The 20,413-nt window shown below is 43.8% G+C and overlaps 3 protein-coding genes across 8 annotated transcripts; 1 reads left to right on the top strand and 2 right to left on the bottom strand.

Annotated features, from left to right (window-relative positions):
- Positions 1-438: 438 nt before the first annotated feature.
- LOC134449140 (succinate dehydrogenase [ubiquinone] flavoprotein subunit, mitochondrial-like) lies at positions 439-9,430 on the bottom strand. The gene is made up of 15 exons (XM_063198941.1): positions 9,321-9,430; positions 8,851-8,934; positions 8,574-8,735; positions 7,656-7,799; positions 7,101-7,265; positions 6,395-6,543; positions 5,794-5,918; positions 5,242-5,410; positions 4,563-4,758; positions 3,767-3,938; positions 3,253-3,371; positions 3,050-3,161; positions 2,245-2,375; positions 1,801-1,914; positions 439-1,406 (listed from the first exon to the last, which is right to left on the bottom strand). The coding sequence occupies exons 1-15, from the start codon at positions 9,378-9,380 to the stop codon at positions 1,320-1,322; spliced, it is 1,989 nt and encodes a 662-aa protein (XP_063055011.1). The 5' UTR covers positions 9,381-9,430; the 3' UTR covers positions 439-1,319.
- Positions 9,431-9,697: 267 nt separating this feature from the next.
- On the top strand, positions 9,698-13,908 carry ccdc127a (coiled-coil domain containing 127a). 6 transcript variants are annotated; one of them, XM_063198943.1, is made up of 5 exons: positions 9,698-9,752; positions 10,152-10,193; positions 10,324-10,453; positions 10,972-11,276; positions 12,566-13,908. In XM_063198943.1, exons 1-5 carry the CDS (start codon positions 9,735-9,737, stop codon positions 12,956-12,958), a joined length of 888 nt encoding a protein of 295 aa, XP_063055013.1. In that variant the 5' UTR covers positions 9,698-9,734; the 3' UTR covers positions 12,959-13,908. The 6 variants fall into 6 exon arrangements, with proteins under 6 accessions (XP_063055013.1, XP_063055012.1, XP_063055014.1 ...); XM_063198942.1 differs by having other exon boundaries at positions 9,702-9,752; positions 10,149-10,193; XM_063198944.1 differs by having other exon boundaries at positions 9,712-10,027; positions 10,149-10,193.
- Positions 13,909-14,005: 97 nt separating this feature from the next.
- zmp:0000000930 (telethonin) lies at positions 14,006-15,532 on the bottom strand. Its single transcript, XM_063198948.1, has 2 exons — positions 15,265-15,532; positions 14,006-14,974 (listed from the first exon to the last, which is right to left on the bottom strand). The coding sequence occupies exons 1-2, from the start codon at positions 15,399-15,401 to the stop codon at positions 14,641-14,643; spliced, it is 471 nt and encodes a 156-aa protein (XP_063055018.1). The 5' UTR covers positions 15,402-15,532; the 3' UTR covers positions 14,006-14,640.
- Positions 15,533-20,413: the final 4,881 nt, after the last annotated feature.

Here is a 20,413-nt window from a genome sequence, read left to right on the forward strand (position 1 = left end):
AAGATGTGTCTGCTATCTGGAAAGTTATGCGTGAGCACACTGTGCCCTGGCACAATGGCCTTCAACAGCAGAGGCTCTCGCTCTGAGCTCTCCAGATATCTGCAAAGTAACAAACATGCCACATTCCTGGCCCAATTAATTGTAACACAGGAATGGCTTAAGTTTCATTCTAACTTCGCAACAGTATGGTCGATCAGTTGTTGGTCAGCTGCAAAATGCAGCAGGATATACCACTCACATTTACCACAGGGTCGGAGCTATAGGGCGAGCAGGGCATTTGCCCCAGGGCACTCTTAAACTTGGTGGTGGGGGCCCTATTGTGACCTTGGCAGGCTGTATGGGGGCCCTATAAATGTCCTGCCCTGTGGCCATGTGTGCAATTGTTCTGCCACTGCACCTGGGTAAGACATGTGAAGTGAACATCAGACTGAATTTCTTTTGACGCCATTTTATTATTGTGAACAAATACAGTAGTCAGCAAAAGTCATCACATGTAGCATGAGCAATCAACTTATAACGATATTTACCCAACACAGTTATATACAGAATAAATAAATTAAATGCACATTGAATGTAATACTACAATTCAAAACAAAAAATTCAAGTCCCTTCCAACATCTTTGTTCCCTCTAAATGGTGTCATGTCAGTCTACCAGTGACAGTTAACTAGCATATACTGTATCATGTGAAGTCATTGTATTGCTTGCTTTCTAGAATGAAAAGCTCAGAAACTGGATGGATGATACACTGCTACACATTTTAACCATCTGGAAAGAAGACGACACTGAGAGTTTACTGGAGTTCAATGTCCTTATTGTGATGTGAATAAATGCTGTTACTATTTAAACATCACCAGTGGTAACTATTTCTTACTGCAATATTTCAATAACACTATCTTTACATTTAGGCAGGTTATAGAATATTTTGTGCGATGCGGCATTAAAGCGGAAAATCCAACCGTGTGTATTACCCGGTGAACTTCATTGCATTACTCATCTTTCGTGAAGGCCACTGAAAATAAAAACAACTGTCAAGAAGTGTTTCTCTCAACATTAAGTTCAAACCTCTCTTAGAAAACGCAATCTCACTTGTCTCAACATTTACAGAAAAACCCTGACTTCATTCGCCATTTCCTTCTCACTTACTGTAAAACCTTAGGTACATCATGCATCCGCTCCCATTAGGAGTATATTTTTAGATCATTATGTGAGAACAAGAACAAGAAATGTACAACTTTCTCACGGATCCTAAGCACACTTAAAAAACAAAGTGATAAATCAAAGCACATGTGCAGTGAATGGCCTGTGGATGGATATTGCTTAGTATGAGCGGATGGCAGGGGGAATGGAGGCGCAGTCTTCCTGATCCAGGGATGCATCGATCACAGGGCGATACTCCAGAGTCACCTAAAGAATAGAGGAGAGAATATGATTATCTAGAAAATCACATTGGGAGCATGCATCTCAAAGCATGTCCAGTCTCCCGAAAAATGAGAAATTCAGCAGGGTGCACCACCACCAAAATACAATCACTTTTTTCTTTGGCCTGTTTGAAACTCAACATTTTGCATTGGTTGGTTCGCAAAACAAACCAACAAATCAAACACTGGCCAAAACAGCATTCTAAACAAATGTAACCATTGTGGGCTTGAAATGAACTCAGCAACAAGATGTCTTTTGTGGAGTGAACTACAGTGAAGTCTTGAAGCTGCAATAATGACAGGAGAGACAGAGAGAGAGAGAGAGAGAGAGAGAGAGAGAGAGAGAGAGAGAGAGAGAGAGAGAGAGAGAGTTCTCCTACCTTGCCAGTGGCCTCGTCCACATAGGACAGGGTGTGTTTCCTCCAGTGCTCTTCATATGGCACCTTCTCTTGTCCGGCGAGTGGCTTTGAGTAGTCATACTCATCAACGCGGTCCTGAAAAACAGGGCAACATCCTCATTATTAAATAATTACAACAACATTTCAAACTTTGTTTCTACTCATTTGTACCTTTCAATTAATTCTGCACCTTGCCACAGATGAGCAGTGATATTTTCACCTTTGAAAACAATGCATACCATGTTTTTCAAATTTAAAATGTCAAATCTCACATCAGAATCAGTGATGTGATTGTCTGTAGCAGATGACAGTAGAGGCTTTCCGCCTCCACTTACAACCTCTGGTCTGTATGAGGTTTGCCAGACCAAGGTGTGACAGCACACTAGCTATGGAAGACCCAGGGCTGGAGATGGAACTGGTCCTTACCTTGCAGTCCTCTCTGGCATGGGCTCCCCGGCTCTCCTTGCGGGCCTCAGCAGACTGGATGGTCTGAACGGCATTCAGCATCAGGTTCTGGAGCTCCAGGGTCTCCACCAGGTCCGTGTTCCACACAATACCTAAGCGGGTCAATGGGTAACTGGTCAGGGGTGGGTTTCTCGAAACCATAGGTGCTGGCTACGTTTTCAGTGCAATGTCCCATTGCCAACTACACAAGTTGCTTACTGGCTAGCAACTACACTTTCGAGAAACACACCCCAGGCTTCACATCATCATTTAAAATCATCAACATGTGTGTTTGTGTGTGTGTACTCGTTTTTCACTCTTTATAAAAAATAAAAATAAAATAAAAAACCGAACCCCTCTTTGCAACTGCACTTGTTGTTCTGTATATCTCCTGTGTACTTTGTATTTGCTTGTGATGTTGGCTTGATTATGTCCTCTTTTGAAAGTCGCTTTGGTTATAAAGCGTCTGCCAAATGCAATGTAATGTAATAATGTAATGTAATCAACATCTTGCATTATCTCTTAAGAACACTACGTCTACAACCCATTAATAAATGATTGCTTGTCTTCATTATTGTCCACACAATACTGTTGCCTTGAAGCCATTAACTGTTATGCTGTTAATTAATACTGAGAACGACATTTGAAAATTATTGAACTGAAAATATTGTAGTGATTGTAGTGTATTGTAGTGTAGTGATTTTGCATTGCGCAACTCTTGAAGGAATACCTGAAAACAGAGACTATCAATATATGACCATAACCAATTTGTATTTTTGAACCTCACCTCTGTCAAATGTCTTCAGATCTGCCATGGTTTGGTAAATGGCGTCCATCTTCTCACATCCCTCCTTGAGAACATCACCAGTGCGGAACACCGCGGCATGATTCTGCATAGTCTGTTGTCATGGGGAGGGAAGCCAATCAGGGAAAACTGCTCTGTACAATCATTTGACAAGATCTGATGGATTCAAGTCAGACTGTGCTTACCTTCTGCATGTTCAACCTAATCTCAGATGTTCTGGTGTTTCCGTCAGCATGTCTGATTTTGTCCAGATTAGCTACCGACTCTTCTCCAGAGCTGGCCTTCAGGGGTGGGAGTTTCTCTCCTGTGAAGTAAAAAAAAAAGTTTTAAAATCCAAAAACTGACAGAGGTGAAACAATAGGGAATTTAAAGCAACACTAAGGCATTTCCTGTTTATTTGCCCCACAGATCAGACACCATGGCTACTCCCATCTCCTCCAAAATCGAATTCATATGAGTAAAAGCTAATAGATGATAACAAAGCAGATTCGTGATTACCCATCAACCTGTTACAAGTTGATAACCCACTGCAAATGGGAGTTTTGAAAATATTACTATGTGTTGCTTCAAATAGGGACTTTACAGCACTGTAGTTACACCAATGTCAACAAATGTGATAGCGGTCCTCTGTTCTTGACGTGATCAGCTTAACGTTGTTAGTGGTTTCCACTTGTGTTGATGCACAGGCGCTTGTCTTACCTGGAGTGCATGTCTCTGCGATAGTGAGGGCACAGGCACGCCCAAACACCACCAGGTCCAACAGGGAGTTGGCACCCAGCCGGTTGGCACCATGGACAGAGGCGCACGCCGCCTCACCGCAGGCATACAGCCCGGGCACCACCTTGTCCTCACCATCAGTATGGGTGATCACCTGACACACAAATAAGAAACAAAACAAAACAAAAAATCATAAATGAAACAGCATGGCAAATGAAAGCTATATAATTATTATGTGCTACCTTATATGCTGCAGGCATTTCAGCCTGGTGAACTGAAATCTTTCATTTCATTTTGTTTGATGGATATTGTGAATATTGCTATCTCAAAACCATGCTAACAGACACCTGTAAAAATAACAGAGCACTTACAAAGTCATCTTTAGACATTTACTATGGGCACATATTATATGGTAATACAACAAGTGTGAGCAAATACCCTGTCTGTACCACTGCTCAGAAAACTTGTAATGGGTGAATGCTCATTCATGGTACAGTACATAGTTTCTGATCAGATCAACTTGAATATGTGCCCCGAGGCATCTCCAATGTGAACATAGACTTACAGGAGCTTAACATGGGACACATGGCACTGAAACTATAATACCTGGTCTTTGTAGTTGGGTGGGATCCATGTATACAATGTAAATAGCCTTGCTAGTGCCTGTCGCTTGTAGTTTGTGGAGATGCCGCCCAGTAGGCAGTACACTAGGATGGGCTCGCATACCTCTAGTGGTACACGCACCCCTGGTTGGGAATCACTTCTCCTCAGCACGTACCTGTCCCTTGAAGTTGGTGGGGATGCCGCCCATGTTGTAGTGGACGGTGGGCAGCACGGGGATGGGCTCCTTGGTGACGTCCACTCCGGCGAAGATCATAGCGGTCTCCGAGATGCCGGGCAGGCGCGTGGCCAGCTGCTGGGGGGGCAGGTGGTGCAGCTGCAGGTACACATGGTCCTTATCGGGCCCCACACCCCTGTGGAGGACAACACACACACAAGCACACACACAAACACACATACACACACACACACACACAGACACACACACACACACACTTAGTCTTTTTACGAATCGCTGGCTTCCACTGCCTGATCTCAACTGCACAATATGTTATTTTCTAATTTATGGGACAAAATTAGTCAATAGTCCCTGATACCTGAGTGATATCAAATGAGGATGAACGCCTGTTACTTTAGCTGCTACTTTAGCTGCAATCCGAAATAATGACACACCCGGTGCTTCACTCTACTGCACACAAACAAGGCTTGTGTAATTAGCTTTGACTAAAGATTAGGCTAAATGGTAGACTCGAGACCACAAGATTTGAACTGTGGCAGGACTTGTTTTTTTTTTTCATTTCGCTGTGGCAGGACTTTCACTTTCATTCAGTTTCCTTACAACACTCTTTGTGACACAATTCCAGACAATGCTGTATATGGTGGTGGTGGTACTGTACCTTCCCTCGCGGATCTCGATGGTCATGGAGCGCGACACCACGTCTCTGGAGGCCAGGTCTTTGGCGTTGGGGGCGTACCGCTCCATGAAGCGCTCTCCCTCGCTGTTAATGAGGATTCCTCCCTCCCCTCGGCAGCCCTCTGTGATCAGGCAGCCGGCACCATAGATACCTGTAAACACGGCAACACCCAGAATGCATCACTGCAACATTCCAAAGAGACGTTAAACGCACAGAGCTGTCTGGACGCAGTGTTGATCTGAAATATTAATATCTATCTATTGTTGTTGTTAATTTTTTATCAATTCTATTTTTTTGCATGTAACTGCACTGCAATAGTCATTCTGTTTGTAAGTAATACTACATAAGGCACGTTGTAACATTGTATCTTGTCCAGAGACATTGTGCAGTGTCATCCTTGCCATTGTGCAGTGTAATCTGGCATATGGCAAGACACATAAGTACAGCATGTCCCTATAATGTGCTCTAGTCCTATCATAAACGGCATGGTCCTTATGAGAGAGTGCAGCATATGGCTTTTTCTTCCTGACTCACCTGTGGGGTGGAACTGGACGAACTCCATGTCCTGGCAGGGCAGGCCGGCGCGCGTCACCATGGCATTCCCGTCCCCAGTGCTGGTGTGGGCTGAGGTGCAGCTGAAATAGGCTCGGCCATAACCACTGTGGGGGGAGAGGAGTCACGTTTAACAATTGCACAAAGTCTTGAGTAATTACAACTAAAATAGCTTCCGATGAAATGTATTGAATTGAAAAGGAAAGGAAACGAAATGTGACTCTGAGTCGTGACATAGAGTACAGTGGAGGACTTTCACAGACAGACACACTGACATTCTTTTTGATGCAACAGCAAACTCTACGCCACACCCATTCATGAGCAGTGAACAAGCAAATCTATATCATGGGTTGCTGGGCCTGGGACAAAGTCATCTGACAGACCCCAATCCATACAGTATAATGTAAAACGAACCAAGCTCTGGGGGCCGTCTCTAACTGGTACTGACACAACTAAGCCGTTTGTCCCTCCCGCCCCTCGTCGAATTCCCTGATAATGACAATAAATATTCACCAGGATACAAGCCTGTCTGACTCTGATGGGAGAAATGGCCGTGGGCGGGGGCGGGGGGCGGGAGGCTTACCCGGTGGCGATGACGGTGTTCTTGGACCTGAAGCGGTGGATGGAGCCGTCCTCCATGCACAGGGCGATCACACCTCTACACTCCCCATCCTCCATCAGCAGGTCCAGGGCAAAGTACTCCACAAAGTAGCTGGTGTCATATCGCAGAGACTATGGAAAATAGTAGCAGTATAGTGTTGGATGATGAGCAGCAAAAATGTGTACTGAAAACAATTGAGTGTTTTCATGGTAAATGGTTAAAACTTTGGATACTTCAAGGCAACTGGAGAGCTTATGTTGTGTAATGTCTGAGGAATACAAGGCACTCATTGCGTAGCGCCCATTTTTTGTGGATTTCACCAAGGACTATCCAATTATTAATTACACTTAGAACTAGTTATCGGATACTCTGGTGAAATCCGCGGAAAGTGGGTGTTACTCGTCTTAGCAAGGCTAGGACACTTCACATTGAGAAATACATATTGAGTTGTACAACTTACAGAATTGTACAGCATTGTTGAGAGTCTAGGAGGTTGGGAGAACCTACATCTAGATCAAGTAATTCCCATAACAGTCCACTGACTCTATACAAAAACAATCCTTACTCGAATGTATTGTTTTGAAGACCACAATGACACCTAGTGGTCATACCTACAACAAGGAGAATTTAACTGAGAGTGTGTGGGGTCTCTGTCTGTTGTTGGTGGTGTATCGCCGCCGCCTCTTACCCGTCCATAGAGCGTGTGCAGGAGAGAGTGCCCGGTCCTGTCTGCCACACAGCAGCATCTGTGTGCCTGCCCGCCCTTGCCAAACTTCAGGCTCTGCCCTCCGAAAGCCCTCTGGTAGATCTTGCCGTCCTCTGTGCGACTGAAGGGCATCCCAAAGTTTTCCAGCTGAAAGGAAATGACAACATGTGTTCAGGAAGCAACAGGCAGCCACACCTTTCTATGTTTTTATATTACCATAGTGACTCACATCGCAATACTACTACTACTAATACTAATACTAGTCTATCATCCCTCACTCCATACTTACTATTTATACTACTACAAGTAGTATTGTTAAAATTATTTATATAAATCATACACAATGTATACTTACACAAATAGTACTTATACACACAATTTTTCTTTCTGTACTTTCTCTACTACACATTCAACGTTGATACTTTCCTCTTACACTTTTGTGGCCTTCAATTAGATTTAACGTATGACAACTGATAGTTGTGAAGTCTTGAAGTCTAGATGGCATGATGTTCCAGTACCCAAAAAACAGTGTCTCACCTCCACCACAGCAGCTGGTGCCTGCTCCGTCATGTAGTGGATGGCATCCTGGTCTCCCAGCCAATCGGATCCCTTCACTGTGTCATAGAAGTGCCACCGCCAGTCATCGTTCTCCATGTTGCCCAGTGCAGCGTTGATGCCACCCTGGAAGAAGAGGCCAGTTGCATACACGATGGTTATTTCCCGTATGGACATCGCAAGGACCATCAGAGATTCTTAAAGTATATAGAGATATGCCAGTGTAATAGGTTGCTATGGGCATCTAACATGACCAGGTTCCGGTCTGCCTAAAGGGGCATGTCATAATACTCCTAGCATTGAATAGAACAGTCCTTAGGTCTGCCTAGGTCTGCCTAAAGGGGGATTTCCCCCCCTCCTCCTTGCAATAATAGAACCAATGAAATAGAAACAATGGGCCAATGGAACCTCTGTCTCTCTACTCTCTCTGACCATATTCTCTGAAGGGATGTGCTGTTTGCAGTCCCATAGCACACTATGAACACATCAAAGTGCTGTGCAACCTCTGCATTTCACCTTTAACATGTGAGGTGTGTCAACCATGGCAGCAAGAAGATGCAATGGCATCAGCTTTCAGAATATTTCTCTCTTCTGTCTTTTTCCCCAGACTTTGACTTGTTATAATGTCTGTAGGCCTAGGTGAATATGTGTCATGTATCTGTCAGTTTGTCTGGCAACGTATATGTGTATTACGTATAAGCTACTCGACACCGTAATTACATTGGGGATGAATGAAGTAACTCTACTATGCATCTGAATTATTTGGTGAAACCCCGCATCTCCTCACTCTCCTGTCAGCAAGCATCCTCCTCCTTGACTGCAAACCAATGCCTGCTTCAAACATCAATTCACTCCTTACATTCATTCAAATTAATACAGTCCCTGTTGGAAAGAACATACCTGTGCAGCCACTGTGTGGGACCTGGTGGGGAAGAGTTTGGTCACGCAGGCTGTGTTGAACCCAGCCTCAGACAGGCCGAAGGCGGCCCGCAGACCTGCCCCTCCCGCGCCCACCACCACAGCATCAAAGTCATGATCCACCACTGGATACTGGGTGGATATCTGTGGGGATACAGAAAGCTCTTTCTCTTAATCCCGTCGTGTCATCGATATTTAATATCAGTAATTCATTGAACTACAATCACTGAACGTGTATTTGCTGTGTTTTGAAACTTACATCATCTGACACTTTTGCATCCTGATTTTTTCCATAGACAGAAAAATGGATATTTCTCGAAGCTCCCTGCGCTGCCGCTGTACACTACATAGGGCACAAAACAGCAGAAAACAAAACATTTGTAACAAGTGGTGGGAAAACCCTGTCAAATGAACAATAGAATAGGTGGGGCTAAAACTCATTATTTCACAAAAAAATACACAAGGATCAAATCCGTTGACACAAATGTCTGCAATCTTTTTAATTATTTTGGCTGAAATAACTATCTAACAGACAACAGAGCAGCAAAACAAAAAGTCAAAAACAACCTTCCCTGTGATGTTACACAAGGTGAAATTTCAGCGTTACGAAACGTCGAGGAAAGGGTTAATGGCAAGTTTTTGCACATCATCAAAAGCTTTTACAAAAGCATGGCCAAATCTTTCAGTCGAGGGAAAACATTCAAATAAATGCATGTGTCCAATACTCACGGTTTTTGGTGTTAAAACCCGTTTTGACAAAATACGGGATGCTGCATACACAGATGACATGATGCCTTTGACAAGTGTAGTCCTACCGCTCTTGCACTGGAGGCGGTGTTGCGACGGGTAGTTGAAGCACAAAGCGCCGCCCACTGGAACAAACCAATTGCAAAGGATAGGTAGAAAACTTTTAAATTGCTTTCTTTTATACGTGTGCATGTGGAAAGTGGTCATATTATACTGTCTTGTGTAAGCCTATAATCAATGACAAAGTGTGTCCGTCATTTTAGCTGATTATTCAACTTGATTATTTCACTGAAATGTAGGTAGACTACTACAACTATATCCCTTCAGTTTCAGGGAATGGTGTATCCTTCGTTGTCTAAGAAAATTGCATAAAGACTTGTGCAACTGCACTGGTGAATGAGGAAGAACGTATACGTAAGTGTCCGAGCCGAGTTGTTTTGGTTTTGAAGGTGAGCGCATCTGCCGTTTCTCGTCACGATGCTCTAGCAGTACCAGCGTTGGCCTAAAGTGTCATAATTTACTCATTTACAAGAGGAAACCCACTCTCTGGACACTGCATCCCATCCAACCCCCAATACTACAATACTGCTGCGTTGAGATGAGAAGTAGGTTAGCTTAACGTAAACAAACCGCTGCCGGCACCCCATGAGTCCCACCTCTGCAGTGTATGCTATAATTTGCGAGGCTGCGTGAGTTCAGCTTATGTTCCTCTGACTGTTATTATGCATATCATATTTGCCTATTTTCAACTTGCATGTCCCCAGTTGCCTTAACTACCGACAAACAGGCCCTAACCTCACCTATTTATAGCAGGTCTGTCATGCGCTGAAGGGGAACTTTGGCACCGTGACTTCAGTGAGTTAAGTTTTTTTGAAGGTCGCCCAATTAATTAAGAATTGTGTGACTGGCATACAAATATACTGAGGGCTGAGATTTGCCCTCGTTTTCATGTATCTCATGACTTCGTCCACTTCCCACTCGCTAGGGCTGCTCCATGAACAACCTTAATGATCCTCCACGGTGGAACATAGCGCCTGAGCCGAGAGGAGGTGCGGCTGACGGGGGGAAATGGAACTACGCGCTCCTTGTGCCAATGCTGGGCCTAGCGGCCTTTCGTAAGTGTGTGCATGCACCCATGACGCACAATCAGTTTTTATAACACAGGACACACAGATATCATTTTCTGCAACCTGTCTGCCAAGTCTGGCTCTGTGTGTAGGCCAGGCCTATGTGGTATGAGTTTCTGGTTGTTAATTAAAAGATGCTTTCTCCTCCAGGTCTGAGTCCCCTATCATTTTAAAACGTGCTCACCAATAACCAACAGTTATAATCTGTGTTTAATGGCCATAACCCAGCCTTTCCTATAGTCCCTTCCTCCCAATAAGGCTAATGCATACAGTAATAACAGTTAATTTGGACTCATCCCTATAGGTGCTTGCTGTCACAGTGGGACATAGAAGAGAAGCTGGATCACACTGCAGCTTAAACTTAACCATTTCTAATTTAGTGCAAATAAATAGTTGCAACTTCAAGCTGCAGTGTGGTCAGCCTTGTGTCTTCAACAGTTTATGACATGTTTACAACATATATAACACGTAACAACTGTATAACCTTTCCTTATTCTACCAACAAGGCTGGATATGGTCAAGGGAGTCTCAGCGGCAGATCTACGCTGTGAAGATGCGGCATGACCAAGACGTGGCGGCGGTGACGCGCGACATGGAGCTGAAGTACCGCGACGCCCTGCGCGAGACCCAGCGCTCGGCTGCCCAGCTGGAGCTGGCCCTGGAGAAGGAGCGGCAGCGCGTGCAGGGCTACCGCCAGGCCCTGGCCGCCCAGAGCCAGCAGCTCGTGGAGGAGCGCAAGCACCTGCAGAGCCAGCAGCAGGAGCTGGAGCAGGAGAAGGCCCGGCAGGTGGACACCGGGGTGGCCGCGCAGGTCAGGGTTCCCATCCACCACCACTTTTCACAATGAACCCCTTAAAGGGACACTGTGCAGGAAATGGTCAAAAAAGTACTGCAGCTATGCTGCTCATTGAAACTGGGCTGCCTATTGCCAACTTTGATCTTTACATGAAAGTTTACTAAGTAATAAACACATATTTTCTAGTATGGTCCAAGTATAGTCATTTTTGCAGCTAAAAATGGCTATTTTTGGAAATTCAAAATGGCGGACCATGGAGAAGATCCCCCTTTTCATGTATGAAAGTGCAATTTTTCCAGTCATAATGAATACTTAGAATTTGATGGTGGTGCTAAGTATTCATGAAAAAGGTAACATTAGTGAATGGGCAGCATCAATTCTGGAAATAAACAACTAAAAATCTCACACAGTGTCCCTTTAAGACATGCCATTTGCTGTTACCAGTCGCAATGTATTTATTGGACACTGTTAACTGTTGTAGTAGTGAAGTACTATGGTAATGAAGTCCTTTCACTGACTACTACCACGTTCCACTGGAGGGAAGGAGTATTTATAACACCCACCTACAGTATCACTTTGACAAGATCCTCCAGAACAAGATTTTGTAATGTGAATGAAATCTCTCAAGTTCCTTTACTGAAAAAACTGTGCAAGTGATTTATTTCTCAAGGTTTTCATATCATATTTGGAAAAGAGTAGACGTCCGCACACTGCGGCTCCGCTTTGAAAATGTATTCAGGTCATACAAATTTTCAAAGCGGATCCACAGTGTGCGGACATCTACTCTTTTCCACTATTAGACGCGCCTTTGTCCTGCACCTGGCCTCAGAGAGGTGGGATGTGCATACTCTTACTTTTATGAAGTTTCATATCATATTTCACATGAAACGGTCAGCACAACATGGTCTTCCAAAAGGATGATAATGACACATGTCTAAGACACAGGGGGTGCATCCCAATATGTGACCTTGCCTCCTCCATTGTGCTTGTCTCCTCGTCCCGCCTCCTGGCCCCTCCTCCGTGGAGAAAACGATAAAGTTTCCCAGCTGTCAGCCTCGCCAAAACAACTTTTGAGGGACTGTTTTTCATTCACCATCCCAATTGCAAATGAGAAAAAGACTTTACAATTGAGCATTTGCAAGATATTGAAATATAATGCTGTTTTCAGTGATGTCATCATGACGAGAAGCAAGTGGAGGAGGCAAGTGGAGGAGGCAAGGTTGCATATTAAAACGCACTCAGGCTTTTAACCCCCCCCACCACCTTGACTAACCAACAAAATGTCCTGTGGGAAAACACTGCAGGTGCTCCGCCAGGCCCTCGCCCAGGAGGAGGAGAGGAGCCGGCGGGCCCAGGCGGCTCTCGGAGACCTGGAGGAGCTGCTGGTGGAGAGGCAGGGGGCCTTCTGCAACCTGCTGCGGCCCAGGGAGCACCGCCACGAGATGGAGAAGGACCTGCTGCTGCGCGTGGCCAAGCAGCCCGAGCTCCGGGAGTTGGGGGAGCTGGAGACGGACCTCAGGGACATCTTCAAGAACGACAAGCACTGCGGCGACCGGCTGAATCTGAGGGACAAGAGGAAGAACGGCAGCCTGATGTGGCTCTACCTCAGGTACTGGCATCTGCAGGTGACACTGCAGAAGCACCAGAGAGCCGAGACGGCACTACGAGCCGCCACCGACGGCACTCAACCCAAGTGACCTTTTTTGCTGTGAACTCTGAAAGCCATAACTTGTTTGTTTAGTGTGTTCTTCCAGTATCAACATCACCGCCCTTTCAAGTCAAATGACAGATATCAGATATCTTCAGAAGTCCTCTAGGATGCACACGTCCTTGCTAGTGATGAAGTTGCACTGCTAAAGGTAAATGCTTTTGGTTCAAGTATGGCCAAGAACAACTGACAGACTGCTTAGTTTGTTCTTCCAGTGCCACCATCCTATAGGTAAAGTTTCACGACTCATCCACCATAGTCCAGCCCTTGCTAGTAATGAAGATGTGCTGTTGGAGGATCACAGCGATAATTGGTACCTCACAGAGGTAATTGCTTTTGGATAAAGAATATATGGTCAAGAACACTATAAAAGTACCACCGTCTCACAAGTAATGTTTAACTACTCACATCCACTATAGTTCAGATAGGAGGTCGGCATGTCATTCAGGATAATAAATTAAGCACAACCAAGGCGTCTTTGTGCAAGAACAATTTTTTTTATCAGAAATCTCTGCGCATTGGCTGCTGTCAAAGGCACTACAGCCGTATGCAGCATTGTGATTTTTGTTTTCAGTCTAAAGTCAAGGTGGAGAACGAACCGCTTTGTTTACTTGTAGACGTCTGATGCAGACTGTAGATCCCATTTTGTCACCTAAAATGAAATTGCTGCCAATGTAATGAATTCCTCAGTGAAAAAGTGGTTGCACTGTGTGTTATGATGCACCTGGCCTGTAAAGGCCACCTATGACACTTATGAACATAATGTTCTCTCCTGCTTGTTATCATCAATACTGAGGTATTAAAATATGCATAGTATAAAAGATGTGTAAGAGTTTTTTCCCATTCATATTGTTTCAGCAGTCAGGGGGATCTCTCTAAAATCCATAATCAGGGCAAGATTGGGTAAACCTGAAGAGTTCTTGGAAATTTCAGTTGCTGGTATTTACAATTTGACGCTGGAATATCCTACATCAAAGTTGGGTAAACTAGAAAATGTATAAACGTAAAGGACGGTAAATAACTCACAGATAGTCCATTCATAAATAATTCATAGTATTTAATATTTGTTGTAATGCATCACCTTCAGCTGTTTAAATCATGAAATGTCTTTTCCTTCTCCCCAGTGCTATTCTCATATGTCCATACGATGGCAGTATAATGTTATGAAACAAAACTCTGCCCGAGTAGTATGGCACCTGCTGTCTGCAATATTCTTTAAAACGTCACTCATACTTTCATCTGCATACTTCACTCACACGTCATCTTAACACTTCAAACTTGTAACTTCAACTCTGACTTGTCCAGGTAAAGTAGCTTTGTAGACTGTTTTCACATTCTCATATAACGATAATCTCTGCAGAAATGGGTAATCATTTTCATACAAAATACTCTATGTCTGTAGCCATACCAAGTAGTTGCCTGTGTTTGTACTTTATCAACTAGGCCTAATTAGAAATGGTATGCGTAATGCATTGTGTCAAACAATCAAACACAATCTTTCACCACAGATCAAAGTTTGACTACTTTAGCACACCAGACATTAAGAGAAGTGGCCCTTAAACCGAACCAGCCTATTAAAAAATCACACAAAGTCCAGTCCTGTGTTACGGATAGCTCAGGTCGCTCCACATTCCAATTGTCAGTCATTACGCGTCCCCGACCATTAGAACTTTATGCACGGGACGCTATGAAGTCCACGCGGCCCATTTGTATCATCGGTGGCACGCCATGTGAAATATCCTTCTTGTCGGCGCAAACTCCTGTGAGCAACTCTGTATTGAACTCTGCGGGCATTTTGTTGAAGTCATTCTGCTGTGCCATGTTCCTGGGAACGAATAGTGGGAGAGGCAGAACATTCTTGGAGGGCTGGACATATTTCGTCAACTTGTATCCGTATTTTCCAATGCACAGCGTTTGATCAAGGTTCCTGCGTACCACAAAATGTACCCATCTCTGATGCTCGTATGATTCTTTCCGAGAAGTATTGTTTTCAATAAGTCCCACACTGTGGAAAAAAGGTAAAAAAGAAACAACAGAAACAATATTAGTATTAGTGATAGTATACCAATGCTACTTATAATACTACTTCTACTACTACTATTACTAATAATAATATAGTAGTAATAATAATAATTATCATAATTATTATTATTGTTGTTGTTATTATTTATTACACTACACTATTATTACTAAATTGTACCAACGACTAAATGATGGAAATATGGTCTTTCTTTGTTTTTTTTTCCCACTAAAGCGTAATATTTTAACAAGATATTTTCATATATTTCCACTCACTTCAGCTCTGGTCTGGTTTCCATCACCAGGTCTAGCCAGGTGGCCTCGTATCCTTCCTTCCTCTCCTCATTCCTCTCCTTCAGGTCGCTGTAGGAGTTCACCAGGTAGGTGCGCGGGTTCCGGCTTATGCAGTGCATCCTCCCTTCCTTTGTCCTTTGAGACCAACGGCTCTAACACACCTGATTGGGGAGTGACGAGGACTTTATTTTGATGCAACGTTTGTCTCTGTGGACATGACAGTGTACCGGTCGAGGGCTGCCCCCCGGCCCTTTAAATAATATCACAGCGAGTGCTATTTTTGCTTCACTACGCCAGGGCACATGTCTCCAGATTGGTTTACTACTACGACATGAATCGGCTGGCAGTGACTGAATCCCCCATGCCAGTCTCACGGCCCATACATCACACAGCTTCTTTAGGGGGGCCAGAGAGATGTGTTCCTGTCTCATGTTTCATCTAACTACCTGGTCCATGTGCTGCCTAGTGGAAGTTTACTAATGCCTCTTTTCCAGTGGCGGTGTTCTGGTAGGCCTACAGTTTGACACAGCGCGACTTGGCCACCACTTTTTGCTTTTTGAATAGGCACGATTCATGCAGCTTAATCATAAAGGAAAAAGTGGCGGCCAAGTCGCGCTGTGTCGAGCTGTAGGCCTACCAGAAAACCGCCAGTGGAAAAGAGGCATAAGTGGCCCACACTACAGCACAGAGCACATGTATAGGTCAAGGGTTCATATCAATGGGCCTTTACAGTCCATCAACAACTTACAACTCCATTACACAGTTTTAATTGCTGGATTATTTTACTGTTTGACATGAAAGGTCAACCAGGGAATGAACCAAGTGGGAACATCTCTCAGTCACTGACACAAACACACAGAACACATTGAGCAGGAGAGATGAAAGATGGCATTTGGAGACTGTTCTGGGTGATTTGTCGTCTTGTCTGGTTGGAATGCTTAGAAGAACAGTGGTTAAAAATAGACAGGGCTAGAGAGAATGTCTCGGACACTTGCAATAATTGGAGGTCTTGGAGATCCCTCTGACAGAGCTGTCATCGTACTGCTGGCCCTACAGGAGAGAGAAGGTGCTGAGCAAGAGGCCTTGATGTGGACACGGAGTCATGACATCACTTAGTAGCCGAGATTGCAGTGGTGTTGTCTACGTAGAACGCGGGTATACGGAGTATACCCACTTCTAAATTTCAGGGATTTCAGGATACCCATTTAAAATTGATTGCTCCATTGTTTAGCATAGCACAAATATATACAGCATACCCACTTCTATAAATGTTCAAATATACAGTATACCCACTACAAAAAAGTAGACTGCACCACTGCAAGATTGGGATGTGAGAGCAGCACTATCGGAGATAGTTGCACAATCAGAGATGTCAACTGCATCTCAAGTGAAGCATAGGTGCACAGTTTGACTTTGGATTCTAATGAAAGGTTAATGTCAGATTTTTTATTCCCCATATGAGTCTATAAAGCAAATTATGTAACAACCGAGTCATTAATGATGGAGTTATTGACAGATCAATTGGGTGGACAACCTCACAAACTTACATGCCGTCATTATGTTATAAAATCAGAAGGGTATCCTTCCAAAGAAGATGAGATGCGTTGGATATCATTGCTTAACTTTTTTTAATATATTTTTTTGTGCTTTTCAAGCCTTTATTTTTGTTTATACAAGATAGGACAGTGAAGGTAGTGACAGGAACGGAGTTGGGAGAGAGAGATGGAGAAGGGTCAGCAAAGGGCCCGGGCCGGAATCGAACCCTGGTCGACCGCATGCTCCTAGTCTCCTGCATTCTGATTGGCCAGCCAGTTTCAGGGTCTGGAGCATTGTCCGAGGATAGACCCACTCGCAGGCAAAAATAATTTTGGCTGCTGGTGGGCCCAGTGCACAGTTCCTCACACAATGCCACAGCCCTCCGGCCGACTTTCATACCTGCTAAGCCTCCTCCAGGGAACCAGGTACTGTACAGGGAACCACAGCAGCTGAACGATGATGAACATTGCACATGGGCTTGCCAAGCCTCTGATGTGTCCATATTTGATGACTCTGGACATAAATGTTTCCACGTCGTCCTCTCTTACTTGAAAGCAGTGAAGGTTTGTCTCCTCTCCCCAGCAACGCTGGAATTGTGTTGAGTGTAGAACTGTGCAACATCTTCATCCATCACAGCGGTTATCAAGGTTTCCCTTGTACAGAGAGATTAAGTGCATTGTTATCTGTTGTCACAGTGCTTGGTAATGGCCTTGGGCAAGCAGTGTGCTATCTCTATGCAAACTTCCATTTGGACCTTTAGGAACAAAAGAGGCAAAGTTAAAAGTCTTATCCTTCATACTAAAACAAACACAGAGCTAATTTTAGACTGAATGGATACTGTAAGTTAAGCAAGTGTGTCAAGGCAGAAATCTCTGGCTTTCCTTGGCTTGATTTCATGGTTTTTTTTTTTTGTTCCACTCTCCGGTTAAACCATTTTGTTGCCGCCGGATGTTAACGGACTTACTATCACATCAATGGATGAGGATGATAATGATGATGTATCAATCCAATGGCTCACTACAGCAAATCATCTCTACTCAAGGGAGCTGTTAGCATTAAAGGGGCTAGAGAAAAAAAAAAAAATCATCCGTCAGTCTTGACGGGCAGAAATGCGTTGAGACACACAGAGAGCATTCCAGATGATCTCCCTAGGCCTCGGGTTTCAGTGGTGGTAGCCAACAGCCTTTCACCTCAGGAACAGATACCCTAACGCTTGCCAGAGGAGAGGCACGGCCTCTCCACAGATCCCCGCTTCTCCGTAATGGGACACCTATACACAGCACAGACTAACTCTGCTGTCATAAGGGTGTGTGTGTGTGTGTGTGTGTGTGCCAGTGTGTGTATGGGTGTATGTGCTGTGCGCGTGTGTGTGTTTGTGTGCGCGCCAGTGTGTTTATGGGCGTGTGAGTGTATGTGTGTGTGTGTGTGTGTGTGTGTGTGTGTGCGTGTGAGTTTAATGTTTTAATGTGGGTGTGTATGTGTGCGCATATGTGTGTATTAATGTTAATTACTATATGTATTTTGGGGTGTGTGTGTGCTAAGGGATATGTACATTCATATGTTAACGGTGTGTGTGCGTGTGCGTGTGTGTGTGTGTGTGTGTGTGTGTGTGTGTGTGTGTTGGTGTGTTTAGGTGTCTGTGAATGTGTGTTTTATTGTTTGGTGTGTGTGTGTGTGTGTGTGTGTGTGTGTGTGTGTGTGTGTGTGTGTGTGTGTGTGTGTGTGTGTGTGTGTGTGTTTAGGGGTGTGTTTAGGGGTGTGTTTGTACTTCTCATGATGGATGGGAGTGGATGGGGCGAGTGATGAGAATGCCTCACCCCAAAGAAACCGATCCTGCTGGGCTTTGGCTGCAACTCTGGAAAAAAGGAGACGTTTCTTTATCTCTGTCAAGAGGCCTTCTAAACAAGATCCCTCAGATGACCCCATGTTCATTATTTCCCAATCATGGCATTCCACTCTAAATACTATTTGTCTGTTGAATAAAAACACTACAATAGTACAAAATAGTACAAACACATCAAGAAATGAAATACTTATTACTAATTACTTACGGTCTTATTCTTCTCCTGACTGGTTTCTTCTAAATGTTTTCAAATTCATCTTCACTTCAATTCGAATTCAATTTCAGGGCCACTTTTTGAGTGTATATTCTTAAAGGAGTCTGAAAGTTTACGATGTGAGCCATATTTATCCCCATGATAGAAAAGAGGTTGTGGAAGTGTGGAGTCAGGCGTTACTAACACACCCCAGTGACATCAGAGATGAAGCACGTAGGAGGCGATCACAGACCATGACATCAGAACACACTGTCCTCCTCAGTTTGCTGTCGACTTTCAAAACCCCCCCTAATGGTTTTTCATTACTTGAGGAAGAGGGGAAAGGTGAGCATGTGGCCAGTGAAGAAGGCATCCCAGATACAGTACCTACCCTGAGCTTAAGAGATGTAGGCCCATATTTCATAGTGGTGGACACAAGCTATTTTCTTTTTCACCGAATGCTAGATGTTAGAACAACCTGTCCTTACTCCATGTGTTGTGGAAATGGTTTAAATCTTGTAAGGTGTTCATTTTTTTGTTACATAGAAAGTGTTTGGGTCTTTTTGACCTGAGCATACAGAAAAATAATTTAAAAAGGGAAAAAAATCATAGCTCATGTCTGTATATATATGTTTTGAGGGTGAGAGATACAGGAGGCAAGGGTATTGTTTGCACTCTAGATGTTTAGAAAAGTGGACCCAAAAGGTATAGTACGGGTTAGGAGTAGGTTCGCACACTTAATAAGACTAAGGTCAAGCACAAGGAGTGTTTTATTTATTTATCTCAGAGCAGATGTTTCAGGTTGGGTGAGAGACACAGAGAGAGAGAAAGATAAGATGACAGTGAAGAAAGTGTGAAAGCTCAATCCAAGCTCGTGATTTTTTTTCCCCAGATTGATGTTCCTCACAGAAAATGAGCCAAGGCGAGTGAATCTCAGTGTGAAAGAATAATAACTGATAATATTTTTCTCAAGCAAAAAAACGCGAACACCTTACAAGGGTTAATATGAACAGCATAATAGGACAGCATGTCACTGCAGCGAAGATGTTCCAGGTTAACATCATAAGTTAGATGTAAGCAGTATTAATATGATGAACTGAAGACATACGATGTGAATAGCAGTTAACTGTGATGATCCTTATGTTATAACAATTTCCAGTTTACAGTTTGCCAAACTGTAGAACTCTGTTGCTCAATATGTTATCGAAATGGTTAAATGTAAAAGGGATAACGAGTTACTTGACCTTATTACACAGAGGTCAAAACTCTTAACTCCTATAATCCTTGTGTCATAAACACAATCTTTGTAATTAGAGTACCTTCTGCTGATGCTAACAAATTAAACCCGGCTCAAAGACCAAACGGACTTTTTCGATTGCCCCCCACTGCTTTGCATGGAGATGGAGACGGCTATTTATAGAAGATCACTAAGTTGGAAAAACAAATTCATTCACCAAGGGCAACTTGGCAAGGCGAGACAGACCTGATATTTCACTGTCAAGAGAGCTATACACCTGTCTCGAGAGGACTCTTTGTGTATGTCATCAGGCTCTCACTTG

The sequence above is a fragment of the Engraulis encrasicolus genome, chromosome 5 (assembly GCF_034702125.1).
Source record: "Engraulis encrasicolus isolate BLACKSEA-1 chromosome 5, IST_EnEncr_1.0, whole genome shotgun sequence".
Classification (NCBI taxonomy): domain Eukaryota; kingdom Metazoa; phylum Chordata; class Actinopteri; order Clupeiformes; family Engraulidae; genus Engraulis; species Engraulis encrasicolus.